We start from the raw sequence: 15992 nt of genomic DNA, 5'->3' as shown, positions 1-15992 counted from the left end.
GTTTATACTGTCATAAATAAAAGGACTGTTTGGTCTTTGCTGTTTCTGCAGTGTTCTATGAGTATTTATGGTCGTGTTAAAATTAACAGAAAATAAAGGTTCACCAGGGACAGAAGGACAGAGTTGACAGGGTGCTCCTTGGTCGATTTCGTTGCAGTCCCAGCCTTGGCATCAGAAGGGGGACAGGCCCAGCAGTGGCCATCAGGAAGTCCTTGGAAATCATCGCACATCTCGGCGTGCACCTGGAGAGTTGTCTGCTTTTTTTCTTCTGTTGCTCAACAACTGCATGAAAAAAGACTAACTTATCTAAGTGCCGACTGAGCACATACTCCAGCGTGTGCTTAAGTGTAAGGACATGACCAGTTGCTACTGGGCTCAGAGGGATTCCTCACATGCCTGAAGTTATGTGTGCACACAAGAACATGGGTGGGGGAAAGCCTCTCCATTCACCCTCACTGCCTTGATTTTGCCTGGATTCCTTAACTCAACCTTTTTGTGGTCTTTCCTCTTCTTTTTTTTTTTTTTTTTTTTTTTTTTTTTGTGCTCCCCTGGCTGCAGGGTGGCGTGCAGCTTGCTCAGGATGCTTCCACGAGCTGGGATGTGGTCCCTTGCCTGCTCCTGGTGGGGCACAGTCATTGCCATCCGAGGGCACAGACACATGGCCTGAGCAGCCCCCAGGCAGCTACAGCAGGAACCCGCTGACAGCAGCAGTAGCGTGTGCCAGCAGCACCACCCCAACACTATTCACAGCACGGAGAGAGGTTTTTTAAGGCATTTCTGTACAAACTCATCCATGTGACGTCTTTGTCTTCAGCTAGGTTATGCTGGCGAGGAGACCTGCCCGGAGAGTCTTAACAGGGTGTCTATATTACGGAGTACTCCTCAGCTCTCATATTTTTCAGCTGTGCTCATCTTCTGATTGCTAAGAAAGTAGATGATAGGAGCATTGTTTTGTTTTTATTGGTAATAATTACAGTCATAATTACAGAAGACCATTCCAAGATGGAAAAATCTTTTGCTATTTTAGGATTGTGCAAGTATGTTTCAGGGTGAGTTCAGAACAGGAATGTCTGAATTATCTAAAGAAAGTGCTCTGAGTAAGATATTTTTAATCAACACTGTAAACACACTGTCTTCTCTAGCCAGCAGCGTGTGCAGTTCTCAAAGCGTGCCAATACTGCGTAAGAGAAAGAAGAAAAAGAAAAAGACCAATGTGAAAATAAATCTTTTCCATTGCAACACAAAGCCTCTCACACGTTCTGTAACTGAGGTGCCCTCATTGAGGTGCTGCCTTATCCAGCCGTTAGGGGATTCTGTCTGAAAGAGCCCAGAGACAAAATAATGCCCCTCGACAGGTTTCAGATAGTCGCAGGATGGCTGAGGCTGGCAGGGCCCTCTGGAGCCCCTCTGCTCAGGCAGAGCCACCTGGAGCTGCTTGCCCAGGGCCACGTCCAGGTGGCTTTGGAAGATCTCCAAGGAGGGAGACCCCACAACTTGGGCAACCTGTGTCCGTGCTCCAGCACCTGCGCAGCACAGAAGTGCTGCCTGGCGTTTAGACAGAAGCTCACGTTCCAGTTTGTGCCCAGTTTTGTGCCTTTAACAGGAGGGAAGGGAGAAAGCAGTGAGTTTGCTAATACCGGTATTGTGAGGCATTTTTACTCACCCGTGTCTCTTGGCTCAATACAGCAAATTTTAGGGAGGAAAGCAGTTCTTTAAAAACAGGTACAGCATCTTGACATTTCAGGGCTGAAGCAGAGCTTGGCAGAGAAAGCATGGACTGGAGCCAGGCTGCTTCAGTAGATCGTACCTGAAACTAGTCCCGCTCACCCTGTCTGTAGCAGCGCATTTCACCCAAGTGGAAGCTTTTGTGGCATTTTTCCCAGTGAAACTGAGGCAGAATAAAAAGATAAGTGATGCATTGTCTGTTGGTTTGACAAAGCAGAACAAATTCTTTTCTTCCAGAAGATGATGAGATATTAAGAGCTTTGCTTCATATCATGTGTAAACACAGGCTTTGATTTAATGGATTCAAAACTTATTTGTTATTAAAATCAGGCCAATTCTCTTTGTTGATGGGGAAGAGATTTTTTTTTCTCTTTTCACTTTCTGTTTGTAGTGGATTTTTATATATAAGGAAGTCTTTCCCGGGGCATGCATCACAGAAGTGCTCACCAGGCGTATTCCCTCACCAGCCTCACAGAGCAGCAGCATGGGCCGTCACCCCACCAGCTCCTACCCCACCAGCACAGAGAGAAGAATTTCAAGTCTTTTTAGCCCATTTCTGGCCTCTGTCTCGTACAAGTGGGTGCCCAGGCTGTGTTAGAGGAGAAAGGGTGACGGAAGGGTGCAACGTGGAGCAGCATCCCAGGCATCCCAGCTCGGGCTGCCTCCTGATGGCAAACCAGGCAGTGCTCCGTGCCTGCAGCAGCCTCTGGGGCCACACGTCTGTGGGGCTACTTAAATATAGCTCGAGCCTTTCCTCCTCGGTGCGGTCCCCATCTCACACGGCAACACAGACTGGGTGATGGCCGAATGTGACCCTTAAAAAAAAAAAAAAAAGGATCCAATTATAAACATTTAATTTTAGGCTCTTCTACCTTAAGTAAAAATGGCCACCGAAAGTTACAAGGCCATTTCCAAGTGAGAACCCTCTTTGAAGCTTTGGCTATTTTGTCTTTTCTAGTCAGTGTTTAGTGATTAATGGGAGAGTAGCGAGGGCTTGTATAGGGAGCCCTGCCTGCTGACTGCCTGTGCATCTCCAAAGCAGCAAGGCTGACCTCTGGAGAGCCTCCACATCCCTGACTGCCCGTCTTCCCCAGGTACAGGCAGTTGCAACAACTCCTGCATGCTGAAGCTGAGCTCCCCTACTGCACCTTTGTTGCTAGCCTGCAGAGTCCAGTAAGATCATCTTCTGAAACGCAGCAGCTGGCTCTGGTGAGCTGTTTCTGGAGTGCAGATCGCTGGTGACTCATCTCTCCTGAAGCCCATCGTGCTGCACTTCTCCTTTGACAAGTCATTTCTGTCGCTCTGACCGTTGCCCTGTTCTCAGGTTTGCTAAGCCGGCACAGCCAAGGAGAGACTCCTTCAGAGGAGGGATACAAGGGGCGAGCAGAAAACCAGTGTCAGAGGACGAACAAGACCCAACACCAACTTCAAACCACCTGTTCCCAGAATTTGCCATCACCGATGGGGTGGGAAAGCACCCTGGGGAAGGCGGCAGTGAGTCAGCTGGCGAGGTGCTGAACCCCTGTTGGTGTGCGAGAGGTCTCAGCCCCCCACATAGGGCTGCTTTATCACTGGAAGAGAGAGAGAGGTTGTGGGAGGGGACGGAGGAGGAAAACTGTTGGCTATTAATAGCAAATATGAGTGGGAGCTTTGTTTTGAATGGGCTTATTTAATTAGCGTCGTGCAGCGCAGAAGTAAGGCTCGCGGTGCACTTCACCTGCTGAGGAGTCTCGTCTTGTTCTGTTTTGCAGTGCCTGGCATAAATGTGCCCTGCTTTTTCAGGGCCCCTGCTCTTGTGCGGTGCTGCAAATAGTAATATTGCTCTACACCGTGGTTCTCCAGTGTCACGTTATATTTGTCCTTGTGTTTTCAGTACCTCAGAGAAACAAACAACAGCAACCAAAAAGCAGCTACTTAGGTCATGTAAAGCTAGGAGACAGCAAACCAGGCTTGTTTCCTTAGATCTGTAAGACATGGCACAGCAGCTGGACCCGTGAACCCAGCTAGACATCACTAGCACGTTAAATCAGTGGGATTATTTTTTGGGGAAAAAAAAAAAAAGAAAAAGCTCAGAACCTTGTGGTTATTATTTTCCTATTTGCACCTTGCTTTAAATAATTTCATGCGGGGTGGGAAATCCTCCTTTTAATGAAAGAAGAAAGGAGTACTCCGCAAGTATGCATGTTATGGCACTGATAAGCAACAACCGGCCCCGAAGGTAAGTTTTAGTAGGCAGACATCAGAAGCAAAGGCAAGGGCGGACAGCTGCCAGTTCAAGACAGAGCTCCTCCTCTCCCATTAAGGTAGCTTTATGGGAATGCTGAGTCACCTGTTCCCTGCATAAAAGAGCTGGAGGAAAAGCAATTATGTATAATTTTCTTGCATTTCTTCTGCTCCCACACCACCATTTCGCTTTGGGAGCGAACCTGGCTGCAGAGTCAAGAGTTCTCTTTGTTGGAAAGCATTATAGCATTGTACCTTGGGCTAGATATGTAAAAGCCTGATAAGCAGGTGGTAATAATTCCCAGTCAGCTTCAAAGAAACGGTAATGTGTCATTTCTTGGCGAGCAAACATTTAGCGCACATAAAACAGTCATAAATAGTTTGTGGAATACTTGCAAATAACATTTACACCAAAGCTATTAGCAGCTATGGCGGTGAGGCTCCTGCAAGCTTCCTCTTCTCTTTCTGATCTGTATTTAAGGTTTTTATGAAGCTGTCCCTGCTCTCTCCCCAACCTGGGGTGTTCTGTCCATGAAGGCAAGCTCTCCAGCTGCCCTGCCAGCACCCCATTGGCACTCTCAGGCGCTGAAGCAGGAATCCACGGCCAGTTGTGGTGATTTTTAGCGCCCGTCCCTCTCAGCAGCAACATCACTGCTCCAAGCTGCTCCAAAAGCATCTCCTTAAAGCCCATGTTCATGGCCAGCGTCCCCGGGCGTCCCAGGATGGTGGTGGCACGGAGCATCCCACCCTGTCCAGCTGCGCCACTGCTCCCCATGTCCCTGGGCCAAAGCCACATGCTGCTGTGTCCCACGGATTCAGACACAAAGGGGGAATGGGCACAGAGGGTAGCTCTGAGAAGAGCTCCATTGCCTGGCCTGCCACCCCATCCCTTCACTCGCACACTCTAGCTTCACCGTAGCTCTCCTGCCCCTTGACCTACCAGCACAGCTATCAACCAAAGAGAAGATCAAGGTGGCCTGTTACGTGTTTTTTCCCCCAAAGTCACAGACTTTGCGTAGTGTTAGTCACAATGAACTGAGGACGTGACAAAGGCGAAAAAAGGCAGGTTGCTCAGAGGTGCCCCTCTTCTCTGCTTTATTGGTGGTGCTGGTGAAAGGCATCACGCCGCCCTGCGAGCCCTGCGCGGAGCACTTGTCCTTCTTCTCTGGCTTCCCACCAGCCCTCGGATGCTGCTGCTCATGTGCAAGGCTGCTGTTTGTTTTGCTAGCTTGAGGGAAAGGCCCAGAGGACAAAAGCCACAGAACTTGGAGGGCTTCCTGAGTGTCCATCATCACTGGGCTCCTTTTAGCCTGGGACCATCTCCCTTGCTCTGTTTATTGCAAACAGCCACGTGAACCATGGCAACACCAGGGATAGGTGAGCATCTTCATCCCTCTACCCTTTCCCCACCTCTGCAAGCCTGATCCAACTCTTTTCCTCTCTATTTTGGATATTTTCCCTGCCTCACCAGCAGCGCGGAGGAGCTCTGTCGGTCTCTAATCACGTTAGCTCTGAGCTGCAGTTTTTCCATTTTCCTGCTAACACCCCCAAGGGATGTCAGCAGGCCCGTTGTGCCGGTGCTGCTCTGGCCGTGCCCTCGCCTTTCATCTGTGCCTCAAAGGCTTCAAGTGAAAGCAGCCTGGAAATGGGCGGCACCTGCGATCGAGTCTGCTTACGTCTGCCATCGGTGTTTGGAGTGCTCTGCAATGCTTTGCAGGGTGGCCAAACAAACGATCCTCTGTTTCAGGAAGGAGGTAAATGGCGAACTCCGCTGCAGATATGCTGTCTTTTCAGTCATGCACGGATTGAGACACAGCCAGAACAATAAGCCTGGAACAGCAGAAACTTGCCTCTTCGCTTTTACGCTTTTCCAAATCCCATCCTGGGGTTCCAGAGGTCTGTGCCGTTTTGCTCCCATCTGTTGCAGCGCCCTTGCACACAGATAGGCTGCTGTTCCGTGCCAGTGTCTGCACTCGCGTCCACATTAGGATCTACTTTCCCAATTTAAGCTCGATGACACAATGGTTTTATTCCTCTACTGTCATGATTCAGCTGCAGGCCTGATTATAAGCGATTTGGTTTATAATAGGCGGGGGGCAGCTCCTGCACCGAGGGGATGCTGTGGCACCAGCCCAGCCGGGGAGCATGCAGAGCCCCGAGCAAGCTCTGCTCAGAGCTCACCCCTCACCACACGTGGCATGAAAGGAACATAAACAGGAAGCACAAAGCCACAGGAAATTAGACTACTGAAGTTTCACTGTTCATAGAAGCATTATTTTTAATATTTCTATTGCCATGTCTCGTGTCAGGAGAGAGCGTTCGACTTCTCACTCTGCTCAGGCCTTGGGAAAGAAAAAATTAGTCCCTTCAGGTGACGGGTTGTTTTCCAGCCTGATTCTCACAGTGTTATAATGTGGTAACCCCGACCCCTATCTATTCACATCAGGGGCGCTGAGATCCAGCCCCAGGCACAGCTCCAAGCAGAGCATTGGAGTGCTGGCTCCGTGGCAATATTTGAGCCAATTTCTTCAGAGCTGTGTGTCCGTGAAAGTTGCTGTTGTCACCGCTGTTGTGCGTGCTCAGGGGTCAGCAGTAAGGCATGCTTCACCTGCATTTCAGTCATCACGACAAGGCTAATTACCGCTATTTTGTTTTGAAGTAAGGGGGAGAAAATATGAGCTTTGTGGCATTTCTCAGAGCGCTCATTTTAATCCTTCATAACTTTTTTTCTCCTCTCAGCAAAATTCCGGCATCTATATATTACATAGGTGAGCAGTTTTCCCCCAAATCCTCAGGCTTTACGTGGTAAACGAGCCACTTATCTCCTCCTGCTGTTCTTGCACACTTCATCTCCAGGACTCCTTCATCCACAAACACAAATTTGGCTCTGTCCCTTACCCTGCTAACTGACGGACCCACTGTCTGTTCCAGACGTAATTCTCCTGCCATGCTAAAAACCAGGCAGTCTCCCCAATGATTCCTCTTGTCAGCAAAAAGATTAATGTATATAATATATGATTCCTTGTCTTCCTTCTTCCTGGAGATTCCTCTGTGCCTGCTCTGTGACCACTCCGGCCATTCGGCACCCAGCTTCACCATTCTCTTCTGAATATGGTTTTCTGACTCAGGATGCCTCTCTTGGTTTTTGAGGTCTTTCCTGGTGCCTGTTGCCCAGCAAAACCATCTCTGCTCCTCTGCTTTACTCCCAGCTGCCACTCACACTTGGAAGATGCTCTGAAGATGCATCTTGCCCAGCGCCTGGCTACCTTAAATTTCTCCTTAAAACTCTTCATTGTAACCACAGAAAACCCCATGGCAGATTGCTGCCCCTTACACTGCCCGGCACCATCTCCTCGATCCCTTTTCCTTTCTCTCTGGACCCACCTGGCTTGAAGCCTCTGAGGCTGCAACGTGGGAAGGTTTGGGGCTTCCCAGGAGGCATTAGCTTTCCCCCTCGCACCGGGGCAGCACAGGTCTGGCAGCACCTCCTGCCCAAACTCACAGTCAGCCCTTCCCAGAGCCTTGCTGTGCCTGTCCCACATGCTGCCAGAGCTGTGGCTGTGCCCTGACCTGCTCCATTACCCACCTCTTGCACTTCTCCTTCCCCTCCACCTTTTCCCTGCCTTTCTCCCAAGCCCCATCGCACACCGCCAGTGGGACACAAACCAGCACTGACAGTTTACCTGGAGGTTTTTACTTCTGCTATTTAGGACATTCCCCTGGTTTTATGGTTTTGCTCCTTTTTCCTTGCAGGTTTTTGTGTCTTGGCTCTGAGCTCAGCCCACCCCGTGCCTGCAGGACGTTCACCACCCTGAAGGCTTGCAGCGACCATCCTCCCCACTCCTTAATTTTCCCTGCTCCCTGGCCCCTTCCCCCTTGTCCCAGACCCCCTGTTTTGTAAGCCAGGCTGCTTCCTCCTTCCCCCCCTCCCTGGGAGCATTTTCTGAGCATTTTTTTAGCCACTTCCCCTTTTCAGGCTTGACGTGCACCCGGAGATTAACGAGCACGCAGCATCCTGGGCACACACTGGAGTAACCCCCTGCCTCCAACTGCCTGCCGCAGCACATTTTAATCTCATCAACAACTGCACAAACTATTTATAATCAGCTCTCTGATTACATTCCTAAGGTCAGCATCCAGCCCAAAAGACTCGGAGCGGCCCATACGCTGCTGCAGAGCCCCCTGTCCCCCGGGGAGAGCTCGCAGAGCTGCTGCAAGGTGTCCGGCCTCTGGAGCCCCAGGTGCCACCTCTCCCTCGGCGTCCCCCCTCTCGCTGCCCCAGCTCGTCCTGCTGCATCTCCCCTGGTGGCTCTGCGCCCTGGAAAGAGGAGGTACCTTCAGGGAAAGCTGATTAAAAATACCCATGCTGGCATGCCCAGCAGGTCAAGCCTGCGCTACGGTCTGCACACCGTACACCCCAGCAAGGGGTGTTTATATGCTGGCCCCAAGGGGAGCGTGGGCAGCCTGGGAGCAGAGCCCGCAGCCGCCCTCACAGCTCCCTGCTTGTCTTTTTTAGCCAGTTCCAGCACAACCCCAAACCTTGCTGCTTTTCAGTGAGATTGGGAACTGAGGCCCTCAAAGGTATCTGTCATGGCAAGCAACAATTTCATGTGGGCTGCAAAAAAGACTGTCCTTGTCCCTTTGGCCACCCTCCTCCTCACCACCCCTGCAGCAAGTACAGCTGGGCTGCCCCTGCCACTCACCCTAACCCTGCAGAAACCAAGCCCAGCACAACAAAATGAAGCCATACCACTTCAGCTGGCCTTAACAAGCAGGTTGCCATCAGGTGAAGGCTGTGGGGTTCAGGCAGTCCTGCGTGGAGGTGGCGGCTCCTGGGATGTGGGTGAGGCAGAGCATCGGTCCCACAGCTGATCCAGCCAGCTGAGCTCATGAATCGTCTCCCTGTGGTGTCTGGGCACCTTTTGGGCTTGGCTTTAGAAACCCATGGTCCTTTGGAGAAGTGCAACAGCTGCCTCTTAGGGATGGTCTACAGCTGGACCAAAAAGCCCCAGTACAGCAGGGTGCCAGTCAGAGAGGGGTTATACGTCACATACAGCCCTCAGGAGGACAGCAGGCATAAAATACGGTGAGAAGTGAAAGCAGGGGGAGTCTGGTTTTCATTTTGCAGCTGGATGCTTTCCCTCGGTAGCACCAGGAAAGGAAGGTACAGGCACCCTGAGAGCAGCCCAGTGCTGCCGGAGACTCGGTGAAACTGGTGCCTTCCCTTACTGCTTCTCTGGTCTTCCACACGTCTCAGGAGACTTTTTTCATCATAATAGTGTCATGTAATCTTATACATACCCTATGGCAGGCAGGCAAAGGCTAGCCAAGAATTAGGGACCTCAGGTGAACGTATGTCTGCATTAAATGTCAGGCCTGAGGCGTGAAGAGGCCGCAGCTCACCTGGGGTTGTTGATTGCCTTCTGAGGACTTTGTATTAATAAAGGGCACGGAGAGGGCTGCACACATGGGGCCACCAGCCTCACCTGCAGTCTGGACAATAGGGCCAGGAGAACCACCGTGCTGAGCACAGGAACCAGCCAGGGAGAAGGAGGCACAGAAGGGTTCAGGGCCTTTGCAGTAGGCCTTTACCTCGTTAAGGCCTCCTGCTAGCGAGGCAAGGTTTACCTCCCTTTAGCCAGCATTTTTGCACGGTGCCATGCAGAAGAGATGTGGGATGTGTGTTTGAGGAAGCTGCTTTCAGCTGAATGGGATTAAAAGGGAACCCAAAGCGTTCTCATTTTGGTACCAGAAGTTGAAAGGGAAAGAGGAAACTCTGGTGTCTGTTAAGAAGGATCCTACAAAAACAGATTCCTCTGTAAGGCAGCTGCCAAAGTTTAGTTTTAACTATGTTTTTGTGCAGAAAAGTGTAAACTGCAGAGTACTGGTGATTCCCACTGCTCTCCTCAGATGGTGACAGGGTTATGTCTTAATGACCATGAAGGGCTGTGGCAGTACTCTTCATCCACAGGCCCATCCCTGCATCAGATACTCTCAGGCCACGCAGTTAATATTCCTATTTTATGCATACGAAGGAAAACCTGCTGCCTGGTCCTTTTTAGAGGTAATGAGACAACTTTGAATGGCCTGTTTCCGTATACAATTTAAAACCAGGAGGGCCAATTATATCATCTAGGTCGGTCTTCTACACCCCATGCTACTGAATTTCACCAGCTGAGTCCACACGAAGCTCAACATCTTCAGCTAGACGGAAACTTTGTGGCCTTGTGTGTGCAGCAAGCAGAGGCAGAGCACCATTGCTGGCCAAAACAAGTCCTCTGAGCTTTGGGGGCAGCAGCGGTGAGTTAGTGAGCCCAGTTCAAAGTCTTGCCTGCAAACACTAAACAAACCAAAATACTTTTGGTAAATGAATATTGTGCATCTTTCTTACTTCTGAGGCACTTTAATTATGCGACTGACTTTATGACAGAACATTTCGGTCTCTAGCAAGGAAAATAAAATATTTTATTTGGTTGGAAAAGTTAGGTCTTAATTTTAGTTTTATGGTCATCCGGGAAAGTCCCAACTACTGAATTAGATTTTGAAGGCTCACAGACATAAAAATAATATTTGAGAGCTTACAAAGCAAGTTTTCCTCTCCATCTGTTTTCAGCAATCACCTTTCATGATGCAGGCAAAACGAGTTATTGCAACATCCTTCTGTTTAAAGACCATCACCACAGGTATGGCAGGAGTTTTTTTTGGTGGGATGCATTTTTAAATTATTAAATATTATAGTGGGTCTAGGATAGCAGAGAGAGCCCCTTTTTTGCCCTAAAACGAGCTGATTCAGTTCTGCTTTGATATGTGATGAGAAAGGCGGGGGGAGGTTTTCTTGGCCATTGGTGATGTGATGTTCCCGTGTTCTTTGGGATGCAAGTCCCCGGCAGCAATAAACACCCAGGCTGACAGCAAGCAGCCACTGGGAGGTGTGAAAGGGTTGCGTCATGCAGGAGGGTTTCGGTTTTGTTTTCAAATTGTTCATTAATGTGAGTTTTATGGATTATTGTGCTACCTACAGTGACACCCCGTGGTGATGAAGCAGTAGTTTGTTTCTGAACCTCGATCGCAAGAGAAACAGTTGTTCTGCTATGACTGTCCTGCTGCAGATAGTCAATAACAGGAGAAAATATACCACTGAGAGGGAGTTTTTCATTGGACTAAGTATAATTCCTTACAGGATATAAGGAGAAAACCCTTCTGCTGTCATTGTTATAATTTGTCCGTTACTACCCATACTGTTAATGTTTCTAGAAGTGATTTTGTATGCCTACTGCCTGGCTGCAGCAGTAAATAAATAAATGTAAGATTGCATTAACAAATATAATTTGCATATAAAAAGGTATTTGCAACTGAAGAGATTACAGTATGTGTGTCCAGAGAAAGCAAACCAATGTATGTGGGGTTTTGAATGATTTGAGTTCTGCTTTATCAAGATAAATTATTTTTAAGCAAACAAAAAATAATTGATGAAAAATACAAAGAAGTGTTGTGAAAGAGTGGCTAATGGAAAGCTTGGCTGCATCCTTCAGCTACCTGAAAGGCATTTACAGCATCAGTGGAACCAACTCTTTTACTGGTGCCATAGCAAGAGGCAACAGCCACAGACTGCAGCTTGGGAGGGCTGGGATGGATGCTATGAATGCCATGGGGGTTGTTTTGGTTTTACACACCGCCCCGATTTCACCTGTTTGACTAGATCATATTTTTTCCAGTTACCATGAGCTTAGCTTACAAGTTCTATCCAGACCTAAAATCCTCCTTGCCAGATGGTGTTCAAGGATGTTCTCACCTCCACCCCTTCCCTTCTCCAGCTGGCTCTTTCTCTGCCCTTAAGCCACACTGATGGGAACACCAGCCCTTGGCTAGAAATAACCCCAAAGCCTTCCTGGCTCCGTGGAGCAATTTACTCACCTGGAGTGAAACGCAGCTCTTGTACTGAGAGGAAAGGACTGATGGGAACATCGCCTCTTTCCCTAAACCCTACCTATACATCTTCCTAAATATCCTAAATTCATTGCAGCTTAGCTTTGACTTTGTTTTTCTCTATTTTAGTGAACACTAGAAAAGTTGTAGAATCATTTTTCTTTTAGTGATCTCCTTTAATCCAAAACGGGATTATTGTCTGTAATGACAACTTCAGTAGGCTAAGTCTTGTGAGACAGGACTAAGTAACAGTTCTGATAAGCAATAGTCTGAATTACACAAGGTTTCTCGTGAAGGATCCTGAAGCACTTGCTGGTGGTTTGATTCTAATATTGTAGGGCTGCAAAGGACAGAGTTGGGATTTACCCAGGATTTCACCACAACGTAGCAAAGACGAGACTAGAGCCTGTACATCCAGCCTCAGCTTGCAAAAGTCGAGTGCGATTCTGCAGTATCCTCAGGACCTGGGGATGGAGGAGCTCCTCCAGTCAAAGCAGCTATTTTGGAATAGTATTTGTGGGGCTGAAATACCTCTGCAGTAAAAATGGTGCCCAGATTTAAACAGAACGTCTGACTGATCAAACTAACTGCCAGACTTCTTTGCTTTCTTTAGCGCTCTTTCCCCTGTGATTGAAATGCTACTGCTTTAGCTGGGACAGAATGTGCGATTGTATACCGCTCTTGGAAAAACCATGGTGCTCTAAGTACTAACCTTTGTAACTGCTTAGCAAACTTGTTTCTGTTTATTAAACACAGCTGACTTCGCATAATGCAAGGCTTATGCATTTTGGGACACTCAATTTTTATTTCTGCTAATCACGGCTCAAAAAGTTAATATGTGGAGGCTGAGAGTTTGACTTTTTTTTTTTAATAGCAGACTTCAGTGGAATTTATATTTCTTTTTACATAATGAGATGACTCCATCTTACTTGTGCTACAGTATTCACATCACCTCTTCAGGCTTCCCTTCCCCTGCCTTTTTTGGGGGAAGGAGGGACAGGTGTCAGATGAAACAAAAGTGATCCAAGAGTGCAATCTTAGTTAATTATGCAAAAGATGGATGTGCTGCACCTTCAATCTGCTATTAATCAGCTATTTTAGGATATGAACACAATACCTGCCAAGCAAATTTAAAGGGAGAACTGTATTCAAACTTCACAGATGTCAATACTTCATGAGGTAGAGAAAGAAGATAAATGAATACTTCAAGAGAAACACAATTCATGGAAAAATGGGACTAGAGAGCATGAAGACGGATCGAGACCAGAAAGATCAAGACCTTTTTAAATCCAAGGGAAGCGCATACTCAGTGACAGGACTTTCTCACAACAGAAGTACCCTAAGAATTCAAGGAACATTCCTGTTCCCAGTCACTTTGGAGTAGGGTAACAGAACTCCCATTCGCCATTTCAGACATCTCACTGTGCAGCTGCTTGTTGCAATTCGCAAACTATATGAAGAATCCCACAAATGGGTTTTTGCAAATGTTATTTTTTAAGTATATTTAACAGGGTCCTACTCAGTTTTTCAATAGAAGCATGAGTAATAAATCTGCCTGAAACTTAAACTTCAATCAGTTAAGACAGACTATACCTCTCTCACAAAACATTTCTGAAAGAGACATAGATGAGGTTCCTCCTATTCAGCAAGCAGTCAGAGTGCTTATCTACAACATTTAAAATTGCCTCCTCTATAACTTTCGAACCTGCATGCCCCATGTCTCAATCACTATGCTCACCACCTGGCTATAACATATACAATGCTTTAAAGAAGCTTCCCTTCAACTTTAGGTGTTAAAGCGGATGGGGAAGAAAAGAGAAAGCAGTGTTTTGAGAAAAAATTGATGTAATTCACGTTAAAATTAATTTGCAAAAACTATCAGATTCTAAACAAATAATACATATAGAAAAACATTATACAATTGAGGTAACAATATTTAATTTAAGTTAAAAAAATCCAAATGCCTCTGGAAGCAAACATCAATTTGCTAACATTGTTTATGCTGCACAATTTAAAAAGTTTTAAGTCTTGTTTTGTAAGCACCCTATAGTCATTTACCATTGTCTTCCTTTGTTCATCATAAAACTGCCACAAGCTGAAACATCACCAAAACCGTGTTTGTTTTTTTTTTTTTTTTACAACTTACTAAAAGCCTATTCCACAAAATTCAGTCAAAATCAAGAGATTTAAATTTACTATTTGTTAACATACTTCAGCTAAAGTCTTATAAAAGACATGAATAATTAACCCAATTGATAATAAACACAGGAAATTTCTCCAGTACCATATATCTAGGTTTTATAAAGATTATACGTGGTATGTGCACAGCAGAAAGCAGACCTACGCTAATTTATGGCCAGAAAGAGGAAATCAGACTACTCAGAATGCAGACTTCCTTTTGCACTGAATCTTGTGGCCTCAAATATGACCAAATTGTATTAGGCATCCTTTCCTAGGGAGCTGCAAAAAAAAAAAAAAATAGCATTTTGGAAGACTGGTTCCTTAGTCACTCAGCTTCAAGGCCAGAAATACAAAATTTATTTTGAAACGGATACTGTGTTGATAAAGTTACTTTACCTGATACTCCATACAAAGCGTTATAAAATAATCAGGACAAAGTTGAATTTATTCTACATATGCTTCCTAATTGTATGTAAAAAAATGAAATGACCATTTTCCACAGTTTGTTTCTTAAGTTATAAAATACGTTCAGGCTAGTTTATAACCTAAACTTCAAAAAATAAGAGTTTTTAAAAAAGAAATGCGTGATGACACTTATCATATTACCGTGATTAGCAAACATACCACATTCAGAATCTTCTTATTGGCAAATATATGGAACCAAACTATATTTACAAGAACTGTTTCTTTTCTCTGCTCCTTCTGCAAAGGGAAATGTAGCACCAAGTAGGTCTCATTAAGTGATTTGACCTTTTTTTCTGTCTCTTCTTCCTGATTATTCCAGATTATCAGATCACTATTTTCAAATTTGCCTGTGCTTCAGCTACTCAGTTTTGCATTTCTAGCATATCCATACTAAGGTTTACTTCTAATATTGGACATATCTAACTTTAAGATAGTTCATTATGCCACACACAGTAGTGAACAGTAATTCAGATTTAAAAGTGGTATTCCATATTAAAACAGTGTATAAATTACAGTTAAAAACGTGAAGTGAGAAATTGCAAGGTGCAATTCTTCTAGCAATGGAAGTAAAATTCTTTGGTGAGCATAGAGACAATGCATGGAATCTGTTTCTTGGCATTAAAATCCGGCCGATTGGAGTAGGATTCGTATTCTGCCACTCTGTGATTTACACGTGTTAAAATCTGCATGAGTTCAAGTTTCCTTGCATGTTCCCTCAGCACCCTACACAGAGACTGAATAAACCAGGAGCCTTCAGCTGCATTCCTCCAGGAGTAATAGCCTGTGGAAGACAGAGAGACCAAAATGATCAGATGTAGCAGCCTCTGACATTGGACAGGATAGCAATTAGCAGAACAATGTAACGTAACCAATAGCAGTTAAGGTTTTATAATAAACAGATAAAAACCCAAACCACTAATCAACTATCAGATTTAACAGTCTCATCAAGTTTCAACCCAAAAGATTTTTCTAACCGTCTCATTCTTTTCTAATCTAAGAAAACATTAAGTAGGTGGAAAATCAAAACTACCTTCTGCTCCAACAGCCTTAGCTATTAACCATTTATTATTTTATCATGCAATACACATATATGAAGGAACAGACACAGGACAGACGGAGCCAAGATGCAAAATGGATTTCAGTGCCACTATTTTCAGGTCTGCATGAATGAATTGAAGACTGGAGCTTATTTCTGGTAACTCATGACGTAATGGGCATACTAAGGACTCCGTCACCACTGCCACGCTTAGTATGAAAGTAGAGCTGACAGACAGATAATATGCTGGTGTTTAGCACCACTTCTGTATATACATCTTTAGATGTCCAACAGCTCTTTTCTTTCAGAATTAATAATACCATTTGTTTCCTGCTGTTAAGTTATTTGCACAACTCAGATCAACCAAATTTACAGCAAAGGAACGTTTGAGGGTTTGCCAGTGAGGAAGACGTATAATCAGATTATTTTCTGTTTT

The 15992-nt window shown here is 46.0% G+C and overlaps 1 protein-coding gene across 3 annotated transcripts in view; it reads right to left on the bottom strand.

Moving 5' to 3' along the window:
* Positions 1-13787: 13787 nt before the first annotated feature.
* Positions 13788-15992, bottom strand: part of CASP3 (caspase 3) — a 13370-nt gene continuing 11165 nt past the window's right edge. For all 3 annotated transcript variants that reach the window (XM_035557862.2, XM_035557864.2, XM_035557863.2), the window contains exon 7: positions 13788-15301. In XM_035557862.2, coding sequence (XP_035413755.1) covers positions 15075-15301 — 227 coding nt within the window. In that variant the 3' untranslated portion in view covers positions 13788-15074. The remainder of the gene's footprint in view (positions 15302-15992) is intronic.

The sequence above is a fragment of the Cygnus atratus genome, chromosome 4 (assembly GCF_013377495.2).
Source record: "Cygnus atratus isolate AKBS03 ecotype Queensland, Australia chromosome 4, CAtr_DNAZoo_HiC_assembly, whole genome shotgun sequence".
In the NCBI taxonomy this organism is placed as follows: domain Eukaryota; kingdom Metazoa; phylum Chordata; class Aves; order Anseriformes; family Anatidae; genus Cygnus; species Cygnus atratus.
This window is presented reverse-complemented; position numbering and strand designations above follow the sequence as displayed.